The 25,394-nt window shown below is 46.2% G+C and overlaps 1 protein-coding gene across 1 annotated transcript; it reads left to right on the top strand.

Moving 5' to 3' along the window:
* Positions 1–10,664: 10,664 nt before the first annotated feature.
* LOC136486451 (NAC domain-containing protein 71-like) lies at positions 10,665–13,543 on the top strand. Its single transcript, XM_066483342.1, has 3 exons — positions 10,665–10,963; positions 11,062–11,348; positions 12,304–13,543. Exons 1-3 carry the CDS (start codon positions 10,798–10,800, stop codon positions 12,991–12,993), a joined length of 1,143 nt encoding a protein of 380 aa, XP_066339439.1. The 5' UTR covers positions 10,665–10,797; the 3' UTR covers positions 12,994–13,543.
* The last annotated feature ends 11,851 nt before the right edge of the window (positions 13,544–25,394 follow it).

Raw genomic sequence — 25,394 nt, 5'->3', positions numbered from 1 at the left:
TTTACATCGATGACGAAGAATATGGTGAGCAGAGTCTTACTCCCGATTGTTAGTTCGACATTTATTGCCCTCCGGGTCTTAGATCCATTACCTCCAAAATCCTTAAGCATTATGTCAGTCTCCATCAGATCTCCTGGTTCTTTGCCAAGTTTACGAAAAGTGGTGTAAGGCATAAGATTGATAGAAGCACCTCCGTCCACTAACATCTTGTTCATCGGCTTTCCATCAACAAGACATTTCATATATAAAGCCTTAAGTGCCGATGCTTGACTGGTTTGTCAAATATTGCTTGCTGTACAACCGTTAACTTGGCAACTATCTCCTCATACTCCGATTCATCGAAATCCGAATAAACTTCTTGATTTGCTGGAGCTCTGAACTCTGATGGCAACAAAAAAACTATTTGGATATTAGTCGATGGTTGCTTTCTATCGGCTGTTTGCTTAGTACACCATACTTGAGGTTTACCGGATGCCTAAGCCTATTTCATCTCTTTATTCCTTAGGCGTTGCACCCTTCTCTTCTGGCTTCTTGTTAAACCTCCTGGACACCATTGGCCTTCCTGCCAAACATATTTTCTTTTGTTGCCTTCCACTTCATAATTAGCCCAGTCTTGGTCAATAATTCACTTTCCAAGCCGATCATGAACACTTCCATTTTTGAAGCGCCGATCCATGTTATTATGATGATATGCATCTTGAGTATTGATAGACCGGCGGTTGGTTTGAGATTGCCTAAACTCCCAATATTGATTGCTGCATTCTGGACTGTCATGTCTGGTAGGTAACTTCAAACCTTCATTCTAGCAATGTCTAAAGAAAGGATAATTCCAATGTGATTCGGCTTTTTTCTTTCATACCTCTCTTTTTCCAGTTGACGCTGGTATTCTTGATCCTTTAACCAACGCTGATAATCCTTTTTCTTCTACCACTGTCACTTATTCAATAGAATTCGAGATGTAACTCGCGGCCTTGTCGCCCTTACTTTTGATGTTTCTCCCTGCTCATATTGGCTCTTTTGCTTATCGCAACGTCTCTTAATTTCCCTATACTCGTCAGCCGATATTTGCATCTCGGGGTCGACTGCTCCATCTTGTCTTGATTTGGTCGATGTTAGAACGTTAGTTTTTCCTTTGAGTAGCCTAGCATCAACCATGTTTTGATCTCCTGGGAAAGGATTATCATCAACTTTCATTTTCTAAGGCGTGTCAAATTTGAGCCTCCCTTGCTGAATAGCCCTCTGTATATGTTGCTAGAAGATTCTGCATTCATTAGTGGAATGAGAGGTAGCGTTATGGAACCTACAAAACTTTGTATTCTTCAACTGATCAGGGGGCAACATAACATGACCATCGGGCAACTTGATCTGCCCCTTCTTAAGTAAGAAATCGAAGAGCTTGTCTGATTTGGTGACATCAAAGTCATAGCTCTTCACGACTCCTCTTCCCCAAGGGTTTGGCACCATTACTGTTTTCTTGCACTAATTCCATTCAGCCAGAACAACCTCTTCTTCTTCATCTTCATAGTTGTCATCGACTGAGTATGGATTGTAAGCCTTGGCCACTGTGGTACTTTTCTGAAATTGGGTATCTCTGCGTATACTCTGAAATTGGCTATTGATCGCTATCACTCGTTGAGCCAATTGACTCAGGTTATCAAATTCTTATCCTAGCAGCTTTTCTTTCCACATTGGCAGCATTCCTTAAAAAGTTAAAGTAGCTAGTTGATCACCAGCCAAGTTTAATGAGAAGCACAAGTTCCTAGTCTCTCAGAACCTCTGAAGAAACTCAGTGCCTGATATATTAGTCTTCTGCCTTATAGTTGTCAGATCGATAATCTTCTTTTCTCCAGTCCTAGTGTAAAAATGTGTATGAAACTTCTTCTCTAGGTCAGTCCAATTGGCAATAGAATTGACTGGTAGTGATGAAAACCAAGTGAAGGCTGACCCTAATAGGGACAAGGAGAAGAAAAAACTCGATGGGCATCCTCAACTGATGCCTCGCCCGATTGCGTAAGATACCGACTGACATGTTATATCGTGCTTGTACTTTCTTAGCCAGTAAACTTAGCGAACTCTGGGAGCTTGTAATTTGTGAGAAGAGCGACCAAATCATACCATTCTAGATATGGGCGTTTGTTCGAAAAGGTCAGCCCTTTTGGCTTCAGACCAAACTGATTCTTCATCATCTCGGTCACCTTCAACAGTAACTCACTAGCATGTGAATTTGGATTCCTTTGCACTTGCTGACTCGTCTGTGGATTGAAATCCCGTGTGCCTTGATACCCTGGATTTGGAATCATGTAAAGGGTGTTATAGTCTGATCCATAGTGATATCCTTGTGGAACCTCTATCTGTTGGGTTCTTTGCTGGCTTGCTGCTTGAAGTCTCTGATTATAGACATAAGGATCTATATCTCTATGGATCATTTAAATTGATGGTGCTATTTTTTGAGCCGACGATGGTATGTGGCCTGATGTGCCAAAATTGATCATCTGGTTCTGACTTTGCCCCGCCGACTGTTGCACATGCTGTACTGATGGTCTAGGGTTATACTATATCTGATTCGTAGTAGTTCTTTGAGCTCGTCTAGATGAACCCTGAACTACCTAGACATCACCATTACCAGCTGGTGCTACTTCTTGACGGCTGGTACCGACTTGATTAGTCCCTTCAGTCGATGGATCTGGAATGTTGTAATAAGCCGGCCCACCTTGACCAACTGGAAACCCATGAATCTCCTCTTTCATGGCATTGTGGAATGTGTCCAAGAAAGCTTCATTTTGGTTTTATATGGCATCACGAATAGATTTGTCCACAACTTCTGTAAAGAAACGCCTGTCTTCAGCTTCAGTTGTATCTATCTATCCGTGTAACAGAACTCTTGGTAGTGGAAACTTCTGAACAATTGTGTTGTCACGTATTTTGATGTAGGACAATAAACATTTGCTCTGAAATTCTTCTGTAGCTTTGTTGATGACACCTTTATCTCCATCAGGTAGATCTTCATAATGTATCATAAGGATGTCGTTGTTGTTGTGAACCGCCATGATGATTGTGGTGTCCCACCAGGCATGTCAAAAATGTGTGTCGACACGGAATTTTTGTCCCACACCGAGGACACACGTAGCAAGCCAGAATGATCCACTCGATGGAGCTAGAGATCCACCTAGCTTCAGCACAAGGGTGGTCGATCCTGCGCACTCCTCCTGAGACGTGCCAGTCAATTTGACCCTACAATTGACAAGGAGAGAAAGTTTATCAGTAATTAAGGGCAGAACGTGCCGGTGTTGCCAGATAGTCCCGAATGTACGACTTTGAGAGCCGATATGAAAGGAGATTGACTAAATAGTCGATTCTAGCATATTCATAAGAATAAATCGGTTAAAGCTCATGGGATTGTGTAAGAAGAATCGGTTATCGTTCAGGATGGATATCATTCTTTAAACAAATATTGGTCAACAACAATAAGATATTAACAATAATTAGTTCATGCTAAGCCAATGACTGCAAGTAACCGAACACCTTTTTATGAAAGAAACAGTTCATCATCATTCAACCATTTAATAGAGATAAATCTAGTGAATATATTAGATCTCATCTATCGCTATAACCAGTGGGGCATGAGGCAGAATCATGCAGGCCATACAAACAATAATAGACTCGACGACCCTAACTTATTACTAATATCAGTGGGGCATGAGGCAGAATCATATAGGCCGTAATACAATAATAAGATCATGGGGCTAACACATCTTTCAACCTATCGCTACTTCAATGATCTCGTGATGTGAACTATTCGTGAAAGCGCTCGATATCGGCTAAAACAACCGATTCAGGCATAACACATAGTTAAGGTCATGCCCTCCTAGAAACAGATCTATCAAATAATGATCCCCACTCCACGGTGCTAACAGTGGGGTGTGAGGCAGAATCACACAGGCCATGATAATGGGCCATGGAACAGTTTTTGCTAGCCAATAGATCTACTCAAGATCAAACATGCCTTAACCGTATGCTATGCACGATCAAGATTGATGTAAAACAGCCGATAAAACATAGCTCATCATTTAAAGTGTAGATTAAATCAGTTTAGATCAACAAACGATGGGTTAACAAAGATATAAGGCCGATCTAGATCAATCCCAATCGGGCGAAGTGATATTGCTGTAATTAAATAAACAATGGAAGCAATAAGCAATATCGGTAACTTAATGAACCTATCCGAAGGAACGCCATCCTTAGATAGAGCCGATAACTTGACCTTAATCTAGTTTGAGCAGTGGAGGTCGACCGGATCGATGCAGCCGTACTTGTGAAAGGGTCGAGATGACGACTAGAGGGGGGGGTGAATAGTCTTTTCTAAAACTTAATCGTGTCGGCTAACCGAAACAAGTGCGGAATTATAACTATCGGTCTAGCCAAGACTACACCCCTCTATCTATATTCACTAGCACCTTTCAAAGATACTAATTAAGCAACAAAGGTGCCGAGCTAGCTAGAGCTCTCCTAACCAATTCTAGAAGCAAGGTCACACAAACCTATGCCACTAGTACTTTAAGCGACAAGGGAGCTCCTACACATGCTAGTAAGCAAAAGCACAAAGCCAACTAAGCTTACTAGCAATGCTCAATAATAAGGCAACCAATGCCAAATTAGAGAGCGCAATTACTTAGCTACACAAACTAAGCAATGTGACTAACAAGGTTACGCAAACCAAATTAGCCACGCAAGGGAGCTACTTCTATGCTACACAAGCAAGAAGGTAACTAGTAAGCTACACAAGCTAACTAATTACAAAAGCAACAACACAAGCTCAATATATATGAAAGTAATCGCAAGCTTGTGTAACGGGGATGCAAACCAACGGGAAGAACAAGGTTGACACAATGATTTTTCTCTCGAGGTTCACGTGTTTGCCAACATGCTAGTCCCCATTGTGTCGACCGCTCACTTGGTGGTTCGGCGGCTAATTGGCATCACCTGCTAAGCCCGCACGTCGGGCGCCGCAAGAACCTACTAAAAGGTCCTAATGGCTAGAGGGGGGGTGAATAGCCTAATAAAAATTTCTACAACAACACTTAACCAAATGGTTAGACAATTATGAGGCAAAGCGAGTGTTGCGCTAGCCTACTCAAAATGCAAGCCACCTACCACAATTCTAGTTTAGATAGTGTCAATTCACACAAGATCAATGACACTACCCTATGTTAGTGTGCTCTCAAAGGCTAACTAAAGAGCCACACCAACCAAGCATGCAAGCTCTCACAACTAGCTACACTAAAGAGCTTGTCAACTAGTTTGCGGTAAAGTAAAGAGAGTGATCAAGAGGGTTATACAGCCGTGTAGATGAATGAACCAATCAATCACGAAGATGAATAACAATGATGACCAATCACCTCGAAATCAATGATGAAGACAATGATTTTTACCGAGGTTCACTTGCTTGCCGACAAGCTAGTCCTCGTTGTGGCGATTCACTCACTTGGAGGTTCACGCGCTAATTGGCTTCACACGCCAAACCCTCAATAGGGTGCCGCACAACCAACACAAGATGAGGATCACACAAGCCACGAGCAATCCACTAGAGTACCTTTTGGCGCTCCACCGGGGAAAGGTCAAGAACCCCTCACAATCACCACGATCGGAGCTGGAGACAATCACCACCTCCGCTCGACGATCCTCGCTGCTCCAAGCCGTCTAGGTGGTGGCAACCTCCAAGAGAAACAAGCGAAATCCGCAGCGAACCACGATCACTAAGTGCCTCTAGATGCAATCACTCAAGCAATGCGCTTGGATCACTCTCAATCTCACTATGATGATGAATCAATGATGTAGATAAGTGGGAGTCCTTTAGCTAGGCTCACAAGGTTGCTATGTCAATGAAAATGTGCAAGAGGTTATCCCTTGAGCCGGCCATGGGGCTATATATAGAGCCCCCATCAAATAGAGTCGTTATACCCCTTCACTGGGCAAAACGTGCTCTGACCGGACGCTCCGGTCATACTGACCGGACGCTGGCCCTCAGCGTTCGGTCGCCCGATGGACGTCACATGTCATCGCCTTCAAACGCTGTTCGTCAGATTCCAACGGTTATGACGCTGACTGGATGCTCCGGTCAAAACTGACCGGACGCTGAAGCCCCAGCGTCCGGTCGTTTTCAGTAAGCTCCCCGAGGCATGTTTTTCCGACCGGACGTGTCCAGTCCACCTTGACCGGACGCAGCCAGCGTCCGGTGCTCAACCCTAGCCTATTGTGCCGTCTGACAGCTTGACCGGACGTAGCCTTTCAGCGTTCGGTCGCTGAGTGACCCAGCGTCCGGTCAGTAGACCGACGCCAGCATCATTTCGACCAACTCCATTTCAACTCTAACTTCTTCACCCTTGCTCAAATGTGCCAACCACCAAGAATTTTGCATCCGGCGTAATAGAAAATAGACATTTCATTTTTCCAAAAGCGCACATGTGCACATGTGTTAGCATATTTTCACAAATGTTATCAAGGGTGTTAGCACTCCACTAGATCCTAAAGGCATATGCAATAAGTTAGAGCATCTAGTGGCACTTTGATAACCGCATTCCGATACGAGTTTCACCCCTCTTAATAGTACGGCTATCAAACCTAAATGTGATCACACTCTCTAAGTGTCTTGATCACCAAAACAAAATAGCTCCTACAAGTTATACCTTTGCCTTGAGCTTTTTGTTTTTCTCTTTCTTCTCTTCAAGTTTAAGCCCTTGATCATCTCCATGCTATCACCATTGTCATGTTATGATCTTCATTTGCTTCTCTACTTGAAGTGTGCTACCTATCTCATGATCACTTGATGAACTAGGTTAGCACTTAGGGTTTCATCAATTCACCAAAACCAAACTAGAGCTTTCACCTACCCTGAAGGTGAGGGTAGCTCAATGACACGCTTTACTAAAGTTGCTCTTCGCGACTCCCGCGGGGTGAGCACAATGCCCCTCACAAGCTCTTCTCCGGAGCGCCACACAAGCTTCTTGCGGGCTTCGACGGAGACCACCACCAAGCCATCTAGGAGGTGGCAACCTCCAAGAGTAACAAGTACCATCGGCTTACAACTCGATCACCTAGTGCCACTCGATGCAACCTCACAATGCAATCGCACTAGAATCGCTCACTCACACAATCGGATGATCACTATCAAGTATGTGTGAGATGGAGGGCTCCTAAGCACTCTCAAGCATGGACACAAAGTCCCCCAAGGTGCTCAGCTCTAGCCATGGCCGAAGGCCACTTCTATTTATAGCCCCAAGGGCTAAACTAGCCGTTACCCTTTCACTGGGCAACTATCGGGTAGACCGGACGCTCCGGTCGGATCGACTGGACGCTGGACCTTAGTGTCCAGTCGCCCGATGACAGCCACGTGTCACCTACGTTCAACGGCATTCTTCCGATCTCAACGAACATCTTCTGACCGGGCACAGTAGCTTCAACTGACCGGACGTTGGACCCTCAGCGTCCGGTCATTTACAGTAAGGTACCGACCCCGACCGGACGCGTCTGGTCGGTCTTGATCGACGTAGCCCCAGCGTCCGATCACTCTCCAGCGACACTGCTTTGTCCGACAATAGGACCGGACACTACCACCAGCGTTCGGTCACCTTCAGAGCCAGCGTCCGGTCGACTGACCGACGCTACACGCTGACTGCCACCACTGACCGAACGCTGAGCCTCAGCATCCAGTCACTGCGTGACCAAAGTCCGGTCCACTCCGTGGGACCTTTCTCAACTTCGTTTCTTCACCGAATTGATCCACATCAACTCCAACTTCATCTCCTTTGTAAATGTGCCAACATCAACAAGTGTATACTACTATGTGTATGTGTGTTAGCTTTTCATAATCATTTCCCAAAGGGTTAGCCACTCAACTTGTCATGCCACTCAATCCTAGCGATGATGCAAAGTTAGATCACTCGAGTGGCACTAGATGACCGATATGCTAACAAGTTTGCCCCTCTTGATAGTACGGCCATCTATCCTAAACCCGGTCATAAACTTCTCTACACACCTATGACCAGTGAAATGAAATGCCCTATGTTATACCTTTGCCTTGCGCATTCCATTCCATCTCCTCCAATGTTGATGCAACACATGCACCAACATGATCAACAATTAAATGATCCACTTCATATCATCACGTGATCATATTGGTTCATCGATCTTGACATCACTTGCTTTTCACCGTTGCCTTCATCCATCGGCGCCAAGTCTTGCTCAAGCTTCACCGCCACGCGGTCCATCGCTCCAAAGCCTCCGACTTGCCCTTCACGCTTGCAACCGGTCCATCAAGCCAAGTCTTGTCTTGATCTTCTCCACCTTGATCACATGACTCAATGTCATGTCTCATGTGCAATGAGCTCCTTCATCATCACATGTGTGAGCTTTGCAACATCTCCAAGCCATTTTCACCTTCATGGCATATGTTGCTCACACATATGTACCTGTCTACTAATCACCTGTGTATCTCACATAAACACAATTAGTCCACCTAGGTTGTCACTCAATTACCAAAACTAAACAAGGACCTTTCAACTTGAACTAGACAAGAGTCGATAACTAACTTATACCAAAGTCGCAGTGGAGGTCGACCGGATCGATGCAGTAGTACGAACAGAGGTATAAGCCATGACGGTACTTACAGACAAGTAGTGGAGGTCGACCGGATCGATGCAGCCGTACTTGCTGAAGAACTCACCGAGATCTACTCCTACTCCTACTCCTAAGGGGTGGCCGGAGCCGAAAAAGTAAGTAACTTGTATTTGATTGATTGTGTCTTTTACAATAGCCGGGGTTTGATATTTATACCCAGGACCTAAAAATAAATCCTACTCGAGTACGACTCAATACAATCTTAGGTACAAAGAAAACATTCCTATTTTAAGATAACTTGGACTCTAATCTTTCCCCTTCTGTAGAGTTCGATATGTATCTTCTCGATGCCAATCATATCTCACCATCGTTATCTGCTGACGTCATTCGGAGAGAACCGATCCTAGTGTCGCATTCGACCCGGCAGATATCAATTTTTACTCAATCGACTCCTTGATTGGCACAATCTTGGAAGCCTGCGAGTTCCCGCGCTCTTCTCCCAAATTTTGGTGTAAACAGCATGAGCATTCTAGGCAGCTACAACTACAATTTAGGTCATGTTTGAATCCATGGAGCTAATTGTTAGTTGCTAATATTAGCTCCTTTACATCAAAATAGATCCAACTGATAGTGTAGCTAATTGTTAGCAAATACCCAACTAACAACTATTTCACTAGTTGGTCCAAACCAACTAATTCCAGATAGCTATACCAGCTAGTAGCTACTAAGGGCAAGGCTAATAATACAGCTGACTTGCTGGCTATAAGGTTCCTTGCAGGCTTCTCTTAGTCCACTCATATAGTAGTTAGCTCTTTATAGTTAATACATGACCCACTTGTCTCTCTCACAGACTTTCTTGGTTCTTGTGCGCAAGCCGGCTATAAGCTTACAGCCCGTTTCTCCTCTCTCTCCCCCCCTCTCTCCTCCAGCTTAGCATTTAGTCGACTTATAGCCTGCTATTATACTTGCTCTACTGTATCCAAAAATGACCTTAACTAGTTAATTGAAACAACGGCTAGCTACCTAGCTAGTAGCTAATTATTAGCTAGCAAATATTAATTATCAGTTATGAACCAGCTACTAACGGATCCTAACAAATCTTTTGTAAAACGAAATAATTAATTCGATTTGCTAAGTACAAAATTTTCAAAAGACTTCTGGCAAGTTAACTTTTCACAATCTAACAACACTAATGAGTTTCCAAACATATTCGCTGGGCTGTCTTTGCCCCCGTGCATGGCTCAATAAACTCCATTTTAGAAGGTTCACCTTATGGATTTGGTAAAATTTCGCACTAGGTATTGCATATCGTTATCAACTAAAACTCCCCTCCCCACCCATCCCCAAAATGAAAAAAAAACCGAGAAATATTATACAATTCTTTTTAAAAAACCGCTTTTCAATGCGTAGCTACAAATTTTGACGCTTGGGAAGAGCGCCGCTTTTAAAAATAAACCTACAATTTCGATGCACATACCGCCGTAAAGCTGACCAAGATAAGTTTGGTGATCATCAAAGTTTAAGCCTAGGGAATCAGGGCGGAATCGACCGTGATTACCTCAGCAGGTGTTGTTATTTTAGTCGCCGGACACAGGGCTCCACCAAGTGGACGATGGGAATCTCCACTGCCAAGCATAATAAAAAAAAAAACCGTTTCCTAATAAAAATAATATCAGAGAAAACAACTCCCGGGGCCGACTCGGGTCCACGCAGACCCATGCCAACAAACACGGTCCCACCAGGCAGGTACGGCACGACACAGACACAGAGGCCCAGCCCCGGGCGGCGCCAAAACAGCTGACGCAAGCGATGACAAAATCCTCCCTCGCCCTCGCATCCCACCGCCCACTCGTCCCTCTCCCCCGTCCGATGCCCGACACGCGTCCGTTTCTGCGTCGGGTCAACCTGCCTGCTTGTGCTCACCCCACCCGCGCCGCGAGGGTCCGGCCCACCTCCTCCCCAAGTAGCACGTGCGTCACATCGAGCCCGCCCCGTCCGCCCGTCGACACGTGTTGGCCCACCACCGGTCTATAAGTAACCACGGGTACGGCTGCGCGATGTTCCATTCCAAAAGCTCTCCAGTCTCCTCCAACCAGAGGCCGATTGAAGACAAGACCCCAGCAATCAGCTGAGCTCTCCTCGTCTCCAATCCCGGCGGCGGTTGCTAGGTGACCGATCGATCGAATGGACTGCGGTGGCGCGCTGCAGCTCCCGCCCGGGTTCCGGTTCCACCCCACCGACGACGAGCTGGTGATGTACTACCTCCTCCGCAAGTGCGGCGGCCTGCCGCTCGCCGCGCCGGTCATCGCCGAGGTCGACCTCTACAAGTTCGACCCATGGCAGCTCCCAGGTCCGTAGCCAGGCACACCCAACGATCTGATTATCAGTCAGTGCTAAATCCGAGGTGACCTGACCTCACCAGCTTATTTTGCGATCGACTGGTTGCAGAGAAGGCGTTCGGTGGGGAGAAGGAGTGGTACTTCTTCTCGCCGCGCGACCGCAAGTATCCGAACGGGTCGAGGCCGAACCGGGCGGCCGGGACGGGGTTCTGGAAGGCCACCGGCGCCGACAAGCCGGTGGGGTCGCCGCGCCCCGTGGCCATCAAGAAGGCGCTCGTCTTCTACGCCGGGAAGCCGCCCAAGGGCGTCAAGACCAACTGGATCATGCACGAGTACCGCCTCGCCGACGTCGACCGATCCGCCGCCGCACGCAAGAAGACCAACAACGCGCTCAGGGTAATTATATATTGACTGCTCCATCCACGACCTTGCTGCTTATTCATAATCATAGCGGAGGGGATATTTTCTCTTCCCGAAGAACCGACACCTGGGCCTCGTTTAGATCCTCCCAAAAAGTTTACACCCTATCTCAACGAATACTTCATATGTATGGAGTATTAAATATAGACTAAAAAAATAATTAATTACATAGATTGTGACTACTTTGCGAGACGAATCTTTTAAGCCTAATTAGTCCATGATTTGATAATGTGGTGCTACATTAACACCTACACTAATGACGGATTAATTAGGCTTAATAAATTCATTTCACGGTTTACTGACGGATTTTGTAATTTGTTTTTTTATTAGTATACGAACACCCCATGTAACACCCGATAAGGCCTTACTTTCAGCTAGAGAGAAAAAAAGTTATAGAGGATTAAAAAAAGGGATCGATTAATCTTTGTTTTTACCAATGTTACAATAAGAAATGGTGGGAATGCTGTGTTGTTGTTAGGTTTGCAACTATGCAGATTAGTTAAGAAGAGGAATTGAAAAAGGTAGGCGTGCAAATTGTCCATTTGCAGCAGCTAGCATGCTCGAGTTGTCCCTTTCGCGACAGCGCGCGCAGCTACTTGGGCAGGGCAGGGAAAGGCTCTAGAGACATGTAAAGCGCGGGCGGGCGGCGTGGCGTCACGGCTCACGCACGCCGCGATAGAGACAAGCGCGGGCAACCATGGCGGGCGGGCGAGCGCCAGCCAGCCAGAGCCGCCTGATCTTATCGCCCACGCCCGCGCACAAATGACACCACACGCGCACCGAATCCGTCACGTCGTCACGTCGGCCTCATCTCCAAGCCTCCTCCATCCAACGCGTAGTAAAAAACCAATCAGCTTCGATTGACTTTTCACTGGGATTTCGCGTGGATTTGGTGGCGCTGAATCTTGTTGTCTCTTCGATCTTCTTGCAGCTGGATGACTGGGTGCTGTGCCGGATCTACAACAAGAAGGGCGTGATCGAGCGGTACGACACGGTGGGCGACGACGGCGACGACGCCGTGGCCGACGACGTCAAGCCTGCGCCGGCGCCGGCGGCGTCCAAGAACAACCCGCGCGCCGGTGCCCGCGGCCGGGCGGCAGCGGCGCCGATGAAGGTTGAGTTCCCGGAGTACGGCGGGTACTACGACTACGACGACCTCGAGACGCCGTCGGCGGGGATGCTGTGCTTCGACCGCCCGTCTGCCGCGGTCCCGACGGCCCCGGCCCCCGCGCCCGCGATCTCGCCGGCGCTGTCGCCGCCGCCCGCGGACGCGGACCTCGACCCGGACCGCGACGACTCGAACAACTCCATGCCGTGGACGTCGCACCACCACACGCACACGGACAACTCCAGCTGCGGCTCCGAGCACGTGCTGTCGCCGTCGCCGGACCTGCCCGACCGCGACCACGCCGAGAGCCAGCCGGGCGCCGGCGCCGCGTGGTGGCCCGTCGGCGGTGGCGATTGGGGAAGCGCCGCCGTTGCCGAGGACGGGTTCATGGTCGACGTCGACATCGACGATGGGAGCTCGCTGTTCGGGCCGCCGTCCCCGGGGCTGTTCGCGCGCGTCGACGCCGCCGCGTTCGGCGACATGCTCGCGTCCTACCTGCACAAGCCGTTCTGAAGCGACGCGAACGCCAGCGCCGCCTTCCGTTCTCCTCTAGGCGTGTAGTGCAGCAAAGCCACCGCCGGTGAGTTCTCAGGTGTTCATTCATTCAGATCGATGTACGACTGGTAATCGTACATTCGTACACGATCTCTGCACCTTGCAATTGGGCAGCAGCCGCGTGGAGATGTGGATGACTGGTGATCATGGTTGGTAGAGAGCTAGCTAGCCGTCGGATCGGGACTCGGATTAATCTAACCGTCGGTTTTTGGTCGGGTCAAGTAGCTGACAACTTAAGAATCCAAGCCTACTGGATTCAGGGGCTGTTGATGGTATGGTTGTATGTAATCTTGTCTAGCTGTACTTAGAATTGGTTCAGGTTCAGGTTCAGGTTGGTGGCAAACAGGCAGCAACGCGCTGTAGGTTTTGTTGAGTGTAGTATGCACTATAATGGCAACGTCACTAGAGTCGCTCTCAGCGGTCGCTTTCTCGTGACCGGGCCGGTAAGCCAAAAATTTTGTAATGCAATTATGCTAATAAATTATGTACGTCTGTGCCTCTTGCTCTTTGCTGGCCTTCTGCCTAATCTGAATGAATGGATGTTTTGGTGCAGAAAGTTAACAAAAAGTGCCTTTCGATCAGAAAATCAGGAGTGTGTACGTACACACTAGAAGTGCAGATTTGTGTGCCGTGACAGTGTTCTGCAGTAAAAGAGTTTGGATTTTTGTCTTTCGTGACAAAGTGCTGTCTCTTTCAGCGTGCTACCCTCTTGTGGCACTTTTTGTCACGGGGAATCATGCTGGGAATATCATGCCGATGCTGAATCCTAGTCATGACATGATGCGGCTGCGAAATGTCAAGAGCGTGCGACCTGCGCTCTGTTTGCTCGGCTTATAAATCATATTTTTTTTAGCCAATAAATAGTATTTTTTTTCCTAGTAAATCAACCGTCGTTACTTTCAGTCATGGCTTATCAGCCAAAAGGACGTGGCACTGATTTTGAACCATCACCACTCATGCATGTATGCATGGCTGCGACCTGCGAGACAGAGGCGACCAAGGGAGCTCGATCCGTGCAAGTGGCTTGGCTTGATGCCTTGAGCATCACATCCGAGCCGTAGAAAGCACTGCATCACATCACACCGCTCGTTGCTTCCTATTGTGTCTGTTGACATGAGAGGTGTAGTAGGGTCGAGACGAACAGACGACGATGATACTTGAAACATCCTTTCTACAGATTCCGTTTGTTGCAGACTGATCTGGGACACAATTCACTACTCGCTCCGTCTCTAAATATCTATCTTTATTGTTTTTCGATAAATAATTTTGATTAATTTTATATAAAAAATACTAATATTTATGATGCATAATTGATATCATAGATCTTTGAATCTAGTTTTTTTAATAAATTTATTTAGAGATACAAATATTGCACGTATTTTCTACAAATCTAGTAAAAGTTGTGACACGAAAACCCAAAACGACAAATAATAAGGGATGGAGTGAGTATTTCACTGCACCAAATTTTGTCTACTCTCGGTGTACCGGAGATAATTCAGTATTACTGCTCAGTCCCAAAGTTTCGTTGAGTTAGGGCCTGTTTGGATGAGTTTTAGATTCTTAAAAACCAACTATTACCTTTAGTTTTAAAAATCTAGCTTATGAGCAAAATCTGATGGGGTGTTTGGAACCCCTAGTTTTCAGAAGCTGGTTTCATTTATGATTAGTGCTAATAGACTATTGTACCCTTCATTTATCGCTCTTAAACAGCCATGATGTGGTCTTTAATGAGGGCAAATGGGTACTTGTGCAAATAAAAACCGACAATAGCTAGGTCTGATCAGCTTATGGGTTTTTAAGAATCTGGGTAGGTAGATTTTAAAAACTGCCTCAAAATCTGGTCTGTTTGGATCCTATCTAGTTTTTAAAAGTCAGATTCTTAAAATCTGGGTGAATCCAAACGAACGCTTAATTTATTACATGGAAAAGGAGCAATCCGAAACAAAACACCCCCACATACACCGAAAAAGAGAGCAAAAAGGCTACCCATAACATAGGGGTGTTCCAAGCAGCCACAAGTCTAGGAAAGAAACTTTTTCTGGAAAAAAAGCCACTACCACCTGAAATCCAAAGCCATGGAACATCTTCCGTGAGCTAGTTTGTATTATTATACATCTAACTTGATAATGAACGACAGTTGCATGGGTTGCATGGCTGAATGATGAAAGATTCATTAGTCCATTTGCCCCTCAAGGTGGACTACAGAGGGCTAAAAGTGCTTTTACTCTCTTTCTCTCTCCTCTCCTTTTCACCTTTTAGTCACCTTTTAGCACCTTGATCTAAACAACTATCTTCGGCTAAACTTTAATCAGGGACTAAAGATCCAAACAGGCGACGATGCTTGTACAAAAAGTACCTTTCAGAAGTATTTCAGAAGTTAGGACTCGGGAGTGTTCGTACACACTAGAAGGGCATATTTGTGCGCCGTGATAGTGTTCTGCAACAAGGAGGTGTTTGGTTTGGGGTGACTAAACTTTAGTCACCCCAATTTAGTCCCTTTAATTACTTTGAAGCCAAACACCCTGACGAAACACTACCTAAAAGGCTTTTCATCATCTAGTCACTAAAAAGTGACCAGAAGGGACTAAAACTCTACTTTGGACGAAGGCTGCCCCTTATTATTGCCCTCTGCCCACCCCAACTTTGACATTTAATAAGGGCATTGTGGTCTTTTGTCATCAGGTTTAACCTCTTTTAGTCACCAATCTAAACACACTAGGAGTTCATGATTAAAGTTTAGTTAAGGACTAAACCAAACCAAACAAAGCCTAAAAGGTTTTAGATTTTTGTCTTTCGTGATTAAGTGGTGTCTCTTTCAGCGTGCTACCCTCTTGTGGCACTTTTTGTCACGGGAATGTGATGCTGGGAATATCGTGTCCATGCTGTGAATCCTAGTCATGATGCGGCTGCGAAATGTCAAGCGACCTGCTTTTGAACCATCATGACTCATGCATGGCTGCGACCTGCGAGGCAGAGACGGCCAAGTGAGCTCTGTGCAAGTGGCTTGATGCCTTGAGCATCACATCCGAGCTCTAGAAAGCACCGCATCACATCACCTAGTCGTCGCTTCCCACTATGTCTGTTGACATGAGAGATGTAGAGGGTGGTGGAGACCGGAGAGACGAGCAGACAACGAGATACCTTACCGGAACATGCTAGCGTCCGGACGGACGTCCGATTCGAGACGCTAGCGTCGGACGGTGCTCGCGTAGCAAGCTAGCGAGTGTCCCTAGCTACGTCGGACTTACGAGCAAGGGCCCCAGCAGCAAGCCCGCGCCACCCCGGATGTCGCCCGCGCTTCCAGACCGCGCGCGGGGGACTGGCTCACGCCCTCTCCCGCTTCCCTTGCGCATCCCATTTGCAACAACTCGATCTACTTTTGAAACAATCAGATGTAACACTTGCAACATACCCTTATAAAAGAAGACATATGAAACGCTTGAAACATGCGTCTGAAACACTTGCAAAACACCCGAAGAACATTTGAAAACTATTGCAAACATTACGCAACGTCCAGATAAAACACTTACAACATATATGTGAAATATATGCAACATTTAGATAAACACACTTGTAGGTGCGTCCAGGTAAAATATGAGGCCCAGTTCGAAAGAAATAGGTGGTGGAGGCCTAATATCTAGTGCCAAAACAAGAAAATAATAACAAGTATCAATATATTACTTATATTACAAATTATAGTAGCAATATCTAGTGCCAAAACAAGAAAATAATAACAGGCCCTGTTCGGTTTGCTGAAACTTGGCTGAAACTGGCCGAAAACACTGTTCTGACTGAATTGTTGTGAGAGAAAAACACTGTTCTGGCTGAAAAAAGAAGTTGAATAAGCCGGTTTTGAGGTAAGTCGAACGGGGCCTATATATATGTTGTATAACCATCACTTGAAAAGTGATATTTTTATACCTGTTGCATTAGGAAAACACTCAGTCGCTTCAAAAAATTTAGAATTTCGACAGGGCCTTTTATTTTCTTGTGGAATAAAATCTTGAAGAAAAATCAACTCCACATAAAGGTCATCAGCATCAATATCAGATCATCCATGTCGTTTAAGTGCAGCCCCAAGACGATGACAACAAGATTTCAAGCTCTTATTATCCAATGAATGCAATGCATCAGAAATAAATAAGAAACCAAATATTTTCTGGTAACCTTGTTATTGTTCAAATCTCCTAGTAATAGAGAAAAAAGCTTGATTAACAGTTGGTATAAATAGTTGATTCTAAAGAATAAGAAGTGCAAGCGACGTGAAAAAAAATTGGAATCGCTGCGGACTCTTTTTGTCTCCCGAACGTGGAATTGGAATCGTGGACTCTCATATGAGCCTACAGCAAGCCACGTCTATGGGCCAAAGAAGGGAGCTGTTGCTGATTTATTAATTAAAACAATCCCCACAATTACTATACATACTTAGGGTACTTAGTAAATCTTGAGGCACATGATTTTGGGAAGCCCTGTTCCGTCGCACAACCTGGACAGGCCTAGGGACGCCCCTATACTTGCAACATATGTCTGAAAAAACAGATGAAACATTAGGAACAGACGTTTACAACATACGTGTATAACTATTGCAACATATACAACATCCTGATCTACTTTTTGCAACATCCGTATGAAACTCTTGAAACATACATCTGAAACATTTATATCATAGGCTTGCAACATGTTTGAAAATGTCCTGAAACACTTGTAACATACATCTGAAATAATTACAACATGTTGAAAATGCCTAAAACACTTGAAACATAGCGTCGCCGACGGCCATGGCCTACCTGGTGGGGAACTTCGTTGGCGCAGACCTCCCCTTCCTGTCGATGGCGTGAGGTGGATGGGGGCGCAAGCCTTGCCTGCCTCCCCTTCCGCGATGGGCAAGGTGGATGGGGGCATGACGCTGGATGGTGGCGCTCTGGTCCCATGCTGACACGAGCCGTCGCCGCTCTAGTGGAGAAGACTGTAACGCCCTGACCCGGGAAGATGGTTAAGGTCCACTCTACACGTTGAATGAATCACACCTGCTTATTAACTCTCTTGCGCTTTCGTTCTCGCTTCGCGCAAAAGGATCGTTCCAGAGTTAACAGCCTCCTAGGTCCAGGCTTTTAAGTTGGCTCAACTCTCCTCTAACTTTTCAGTATGGTACTAAACTTTATCGCTACAGTGTCCCCACGTTGCTACAGTACCTTGCTGACGTGGCTCGGTCCACGGCTGCCAATTGCTACGTTCGTATTTTCAGTTCCCGGCCCAGGCGTCATGCCCTCTTTGGAGACATGCACAACCTGTCCAGGCTTCCAGACCATACGAAGCGTAAAACCACGAGAGTTGGCTCTAATACCATTTGTAACGCCTCGACCCGGGAAGATGGCCAAGGCCTACTCTATACGTTGAATGAACCATACCTGCTAATTAACTCTCTTGCGCTTTCGTTCTCACTTCGCGCTAAAGGATCGATCCGGAGTTAACAGCCTCCCAGGTCTAGGCTTTAAGCTAGCTCAGCTATCCTCCAACTTCTAGTACGGTACTAAACTTTGCCGCTACAGTATTTCCCACGCGCCTACAATGTTTTCTAGTTGCTACAGTACTGTGCCTCAATTTCAATGGGTCTCACAAAGACCATGGCGGGTCTGGAGCGAGCTGTCGCTACTCCGGTGGAGAAGGCGTCCGGCGAGCTAGAGAAGGCCACGGCGGGCTAGAGGTGCGGTGGAGAGGGAGGAAGGCAGGCGACTGGGAGGCGTGATGGAGAGGGAGAAAGGCGGGCGGCCGCACTCGGGCATGGTGGTGATGCTTGCCGTCAGGCCCCAGCCGCTATCGAGAATGCCGAGGCGGCGCGATGGAGCGGTCGCGGCGAAGCTCGGCCGTTCGAGATGCGGTGTTCTTTTTGGAGAATGGAGAGAACAGGCTACGGTTAGGGCGAGTGGACGAGAGGCTACCGTAGCTTGTATTATTCTACATCTTCCGTGATAATGAATGACCGTTGCATGGGTTGCATGACTGAATGTTGAAAGATCCGTTTGTTGCGCTCTTTCCAAAACGTTCCACAAAAAGGAATGCATTACTCCATCGAATTCTCACCACTCCTCTTTCTGGATTGTCTGCCTTGCCCTCCTCCAACATTTGTAAATGGACCCTGAGAGGTCATAACTTAGAAATTGATGAAGACCAAACCACAGTAGGATGGTTGCCCAGACTTGTTAGGTGAAAGAGCAATCTTTTGCAAAGATGTTTAGGGGTTTCCGGTTCTGATGTACAAAAACTACTCTAAAGTGAACATAGTCTAAATAGCCAAACATATAAGCCAAGCGAACGTGTTTGGCTGGTAGACTGCATAGTGGATTTCGGATAGTTTCGGATGATTCAATAGTATTCTGTGAGAGAGAATAAACTGAAACCAGCTGAAACAAGCCATAACATGACCAGCTGAACAAATATGCCCCCAACTTCTTTTAGCCACTTGAAAAACTAATTGATTTACTAATTACTTTTTTGGAACTATTGGAGATGCTCAAGATAATTGCCCTCTGATAAGCCATGGCTGAAAGTACTGTTGACTGATTTATTGTGTGAGAAAAATACTGTTCGTTGGCCGTAAAAGTATGACTTATAAGCAAGCGAACAGGGCAAATGTAGTACTCCCTGTCTCCCTCCATTTCAAATCATAAGGCATTTTGGCTTTTGTGGATACATAGTTTTTTATATGCATTTAGATATATATTTTATGTTTAGGTACATGACAAAATGTATGTGTCTGGAAAAATCAGAACGACTTACAATTTGGAACGGAGTGTGTAATTAGCAACTGTGGCATGCTAGTTCTTTTTGTTCTTATATATGTCAAGTATGTTCCCAACCTTGTCAAATACTCCCTCCGTACTAGTAATTCAAGTCGTTTTGATAAGTTTTGGGTCAAATATTAGGAATATAAATCATGAATAACTTTTAAGTTGTTGGGTTTGGAAATGTGAAAACCATATGAATAGATTTGTCTTGAAAAGTACTTTCATAAAAATATACATATATTACTTTCCAATAAATATTTTTATAAAAATAAGAAGTTAAAGTTATGCTTTGGAGATCACGTCGCTGTCCAAAACGACTTGAATTACTGGTACGGAGGGAGTACAATTTACGCTTGTCTACTTATCTGAATTTTCGCTTCAGAGAGTTATTTGCAAGGCTTTAGGTTCTATCTGGAAGCATGGTAGGAGCACACAACCTAGCCCATGTAAAGCCTCGTTCGTTGCCTTAAAAGCCCAGCCCATTGAAAATTGTGCTTATAATTTGTGATGTTTCCATCCGTTCTTGTCCAATTGTGTTCTTGTGCCAATGTTCTCCCTGTTTCAATAGGCAACTAAGACACGAGTAATTCCTTTTGAACACGAGTTGGATTGTTCAAATTGAAACAGAATCAATCAAGACGATAACTTCCAGATGGATGCATCCATAATTCCATATACATACAGTGTACAGTATGGGCTTGCAAAATCCATCAAATCGCCAAATCCTAAGATTCAAAACATTCAAAATATAAGACCTAAGAAAATACAAAACATTCAAATTCTAACAACATAAGCTGTGTACGTCTCAATTATCTAAAACAGCATCATTAATCGCAGTAGCACCCCTACATGTATGATCGCACTTGCTTCGGTAGCTGAAGAAACCGGCGGCCTGAGTCCTGAGCCGCTGAGTTGGAGTGCAGCGCTATGCCGCAACGCGAACCAAGAACACTGTTGGCATGGGAATCATGCTGGGTTCCGGCGAGGCGACGACGAAGCTCGGTCCTGCGTACATGGCCCGCGGCTTCCACCGTATCTCTTCCGCGTCGATGTCGTAGCTGCCAGTACTTCTGCTCTCGCCGTCGTCGTCGAGCGGCTCGGTCTGCGGCGGGCAGCGCTTCCTGTGCACGTCGTCCCAGCGCTCGGCGGACGACGCGCGGCTGATCGTGCACGTACTGCTTACGAGGGAAGACGACGTGCCTGACGACGAAGACGACGAAGCTGGGACTGGGATCGCCGCCTTCTTGCGCGCGTCCCATCTCTCAACGCAGTCGGCCCGGCTGGGCCTGGGCGGCGGTGGCGACGCTGCGTTGTTGCGCAGATCGGAGACCTGGGACGAGGATGAGGCAGCGCGTCCAGCACTGCTGCTGCTGACGGTGGCCGGCAACGGCGAACGACGCCGCCCTGGTGAGGCTGAGGACGCTGGGCGTGGGCGCTGGCCGGCGGCTTGGCCTTGTGCGCATCCCACCTCTCGTCGGAGTCGGTGCGGCTGGGCTTGGCGACCGCGAGCGGCTTTCGGAGTGGGAGGATGGTGGCGGCGCGCACGCACGGCGTTGGGCGCACGAGCAGCGGCAGCATCTTCCACTTGGGCGGGGTCAGGAGCAGCGCCGGCAGAGCTGCGTGCATGCGGGCAACCGGGATCGCCATGGTGGATCGAAGACGATGTACAGAGACGCACCTGAGAAGAAACGCCTCAAGTGAGCAGAGGAGATGAAGCGGTGAGGCCGTGATGAGATGATCGCTGGTAGCAGCAGGAGATATATATAGGCTAGGCCCCAGGGACGCCGGACGCGAGTCGGTGGTATCATCAGGTGAGTCCGATCGGAGTCGTCAGAATCCATTCACCGGCGTGTGCCGCGTGGGCGCCACGCCATCTGTCTTCGATTCGGTTTCGGTTTCGGTTTCGGTTTTGGTGCTCGGTCCCACGCACTGCACCGGAGATGGCGGCAGCGGCGACGGGCCGTGTGACTCTGTTCCTAGCAAGTAGCAACCACCACCCGACGTGCTCCTCCGCGGCGCCGCTGACTGCGCCGTCGCTGCGCGGATTGCTCCACGCGCCGACGCCTCTGTTGTTACAGAAACTACGGTTGGCCTCCCTGCTGAACCTGAAGCTGGAACTGGAACTGGAACTGATGGAGGTCCACCAACCACTGTAGGCCATCCGGCACAAGGTGATCGCTCGCCAGCAGAAGCAGGAACGGCAGAGCGTCCGCGTCAGGCGTCCTAGCTCTCGTGTGACTGGGCCTCAATGGGCTTGATTCCTATGCGTAGAAGCAGCTGCACTGCCGAAAGAAGCCGCCGGTTGGAGTTTCAGCAAGGCGGCATGAGGCATCATTGTGAAGCTTGCGTCGAGGCGAAGCAAACTTGTGAAGAGCTTGTGGCCGTCGGATGCCTACATATCAATATGGACCATTATGCCCCTAAGGTTAAGTGGTTCAGTCTAAATATCTAAGGGCTTATTGGAAATGTGTAATAGCCCTATAAATAAGATAGGAGGCTGCACCAACCAGCCATCTCTTCCATTAGCTTTTGCCTTAGCATCTAGGTAGTTTCCTTTTGGTCTAGGAATCGAAGAGAGATCCGCAGATGTGAGTTTGAGTAACTCGGTCTGTGTAATCATTCAGGTAAAGGGAGGAATAAAGAAAGTTGACCTCTGAAATCATGGATCAAGATCTAATGTTTTGATTGGTTTTGTTTTTTTCCTCTCCTGGTCTCATAATGGAACATTAACATTGACACCTCTTAAATCCAAAAACTATCAGATATGAAGCCACAAGAAGATACATCTAAATCCAAAAACTATCAGATATGAAGCCACAAGAAGATACATGAGCAACCCATAAGTCAATCAAGAGCATACTTTGTAGCCAACTTCATTGGTAGTTTCTATCTCTCTGTAATAGGCCGTATGTCCAAAAAAGAAAGCACAACTGGCTACAGTGACTGAGGCACCAAGACAAAGGAACTAAAATGAATGGTTATTGGTCTCAATTATGTTCCCATTGGCAACACCTATACCCATCAAGAATGTCAGCCCCTGGTAAAAAGAAGCAAGTAAATCACAGATGCTATCACTAACCACCCATGTTTGCAAAATAGACAAATTACCTCCACTTTCTTCTCGGTCTTTCTAGGATTAGTTGGTGGTTCTTCAATTTCATCTTGGTTGTTGTTTAGTGTATTCTACTCAGAATTAGTGTTGATGATGATTAGAACCATTCCGATGTTGTTGCTCATTTATTTGTCCTCTTGAATCTCAGTATGTTTGTTCAATACGTGCATCAATTTTTTTTTCTTTAGGTCAGGAATCTAGGCATCCAGTACAACAACAGAAAATTAGCACTTCAGATGACAAGTAGTTTTGATCTTTTAAATAGACCAGGTAAAGCAATAGAAAAACAATTTCCATTTTTACAGAAAATCAGCACAATAACATAAAATCATTACAAAACAGAACAAATAAGGAAATGACGCTTGTGGGTCGAAACTTACCGCATTGACTTGTTCAATTATCCCACCGGTACTCCATTTTGTGTAACGAGGTAGTGGAGACGTAGACAAGAACAAGATCTCGACGCAATCATAGAATCCTTTGGCAGTAGCAATTTCTATTGGAAATTTTCCATGCATATCAGGAATGTTTGCATCACCGCCCGCACACAATAATAACTGTATGCATTCACCGAGTTCTTAGCAGCTAAGCAGCAATGGAGTTGTTTACACCAATAGCATTGGAGTCAACACCTTCATTAAGCAAAAGCTTAACCAAATTGGTTGAAGCTTTTCCTTCGATAGCAAGCATCAGTGGTGTAGCATCTAGCAAAAATAAAAGAGCTATCAGTTACTGTAAGCTATGTATTGGCAATTGTGTCATATATATATTGGTATGATTTTCTAAGGCTAAACAAAAAACAATTTGAAACTATGACTTTGTATGTTTATTGCAGATATTTGCTCGATAGTTATATCAAAATTCACAATTGACATAAGTCGAGTTAGGTCATACTTCAAGTACAACATTAGTCAGACGGTGCCTCTAGTAGTACCATCACTTGAGTGATAGACGCCTTGTGTCACATGCAGCAATGTCTATACTCGTTGAGTTACAAATGGGATGAACGAGTGGTGCCCGGGTGCTCAACGCTGAGGACCCAGCTTTGGATTCATAGCTGAGGGCACGGCGTAAACCTATGGTCGAATAGCAACCAACGTACTTGTCAGATTTGATCGACCCCTTTTGTGTTCGCTTGAGGGCATGCTCACAACATAGACTAGAAGCTCATTCGACTATACATCTCTTTTTCAGATGCACGTGCACCATGTATACTCCTCTTGATCTAACCGGTGATTGGGCCGGCTTAACTGGAAACTGGCCACCAGACATAGATTTCTGTTGCTTGGTACCGCAGAAGTGGTACCAACGCATTAGTTCTTCCAGGATCTCCTGTACCATTAAGGCATAGGTGCATCATTTCAACCCCAATAGCATGTTGTACATCAGCTTCTTTATCTCCCTATGCGAAAAATACATGGGGATCAAACCCCATTTTGCGTTCTAGTCAAGATTGTTTGAGGTGAGGCTGCAGAGTTTTAAGAACTCTCATCTGATGGCAAGAGGCTTAAGCGTGAGACTGCACTGACAAGTCGGATTTTTCCATATCCCTTTTATCTCATCGAACATGGGCTAGCATGAGTGGTGGTTTTATGGGCGTGTTTGCTTCACAGCCTCCCAGGCAAGCTGCCCCCCTCAGGCAGCGATTCTGTCCCTAGATGCCTGAAATCGGATGTCTGGGAGCAACGCCGACACTAGGGAAGCTTGCTTGCGAGACAAGCAAGCAGGCCCTATGGGAGTGTTTGGATGACGACTGGCAGGCAGCAATCCTCACCCCTGGTAGAGCAAAATGAACGCCTGGGATCAGTTTCCTGGGTCAGGCACGTTCTCAGACCACAAACCAAAAAAACCCTATATCCGTGAGGAGAACCTGCCCCGCTAGGCCTGTGTGCAGTCGGAACTGCCTTTGCATGCTGTTGACGTGATTTCCCAAAGCTGAGGTCGACCAGGCTGAAGAGGTGCTTGTAAAAGGGGTGAAGGAGTAGATGTCTTGGGGCATATGTGACAGGTGAAGCCTTGATCGTCGCCTTTGTCCATCGTCTGATTTAGGACCTGTTTGGATCTATTAGCATTAAAAATTACCTAGCTAATAGGTATATAGCTACTATTTTTTCGCTAGCTAATTTTTAGTAGGAGGTTGTTTGAAAATTGTTGGATGCTAGTATGTTGGTATGTCTTCTTCATGTCTCACGTTGCATTTAGATGGGTTTGTGTTTGAAAGTCTTGCCTTGAGAAAATATTAGCGTCTACAAGATATTTTGCTTACACGTAATAGCTAGGTTATATCCTAAAAAGGTACATGCACGAAGTTTCAGTGACCTACTTTGAGCATTTACAATGCAAGGAATATCTTCAATAACCACTCGGAGAGAGAGAGAGAGAGAGAGAGTAATGAATCTCAAATGCAAGAGTCTTCGCTTACAATGGAAACAACTAATTTTCTATGCTAATCTATATATAAA

Source organism: Miscanthus floridulus, chromosome 10, assembly GCF_019320115.1.
Source record: "Miscanthus floridulus cultivar M001 chromosome 10, ASM1932011v1, whole genome shotgun sequence".
NCBI lineage: Eukaryota > Viridiplantae > Streptophyta > Magnoliopsida > Poales > Poaceae > Miscanthus > Miscanthus floridulus.
This window is presented reverse-complemented; position numbering and strand designations above follow the sequence as displayed.

Excerpts from the sequence above, each read along its gene's own strand:
- LOC136486451 (XM_066483342.1), top strand. The coding sequence starts at position 10,798 with ATGGACTGCGGTGGCGCGCTGCAGCTCCCGCCCGGGTTCCGGTTCCAC. Across the intron at positions 10,964-11,061 it reads CGACCCATGGCAGCTCCCAG|AGAAGGCGTTCGGTGGGGAG; the intron begins GTCCGTAGCCAG and ends GACTGGTTGCAG. Across the intron at positions 11,349-12,303 it reads AGACCAACAACGCGCTCAGG|CTGGATGACTGGGTGCTGTG; the intron begins GTAATTATATAT and ends ATCTTCTTGCAG.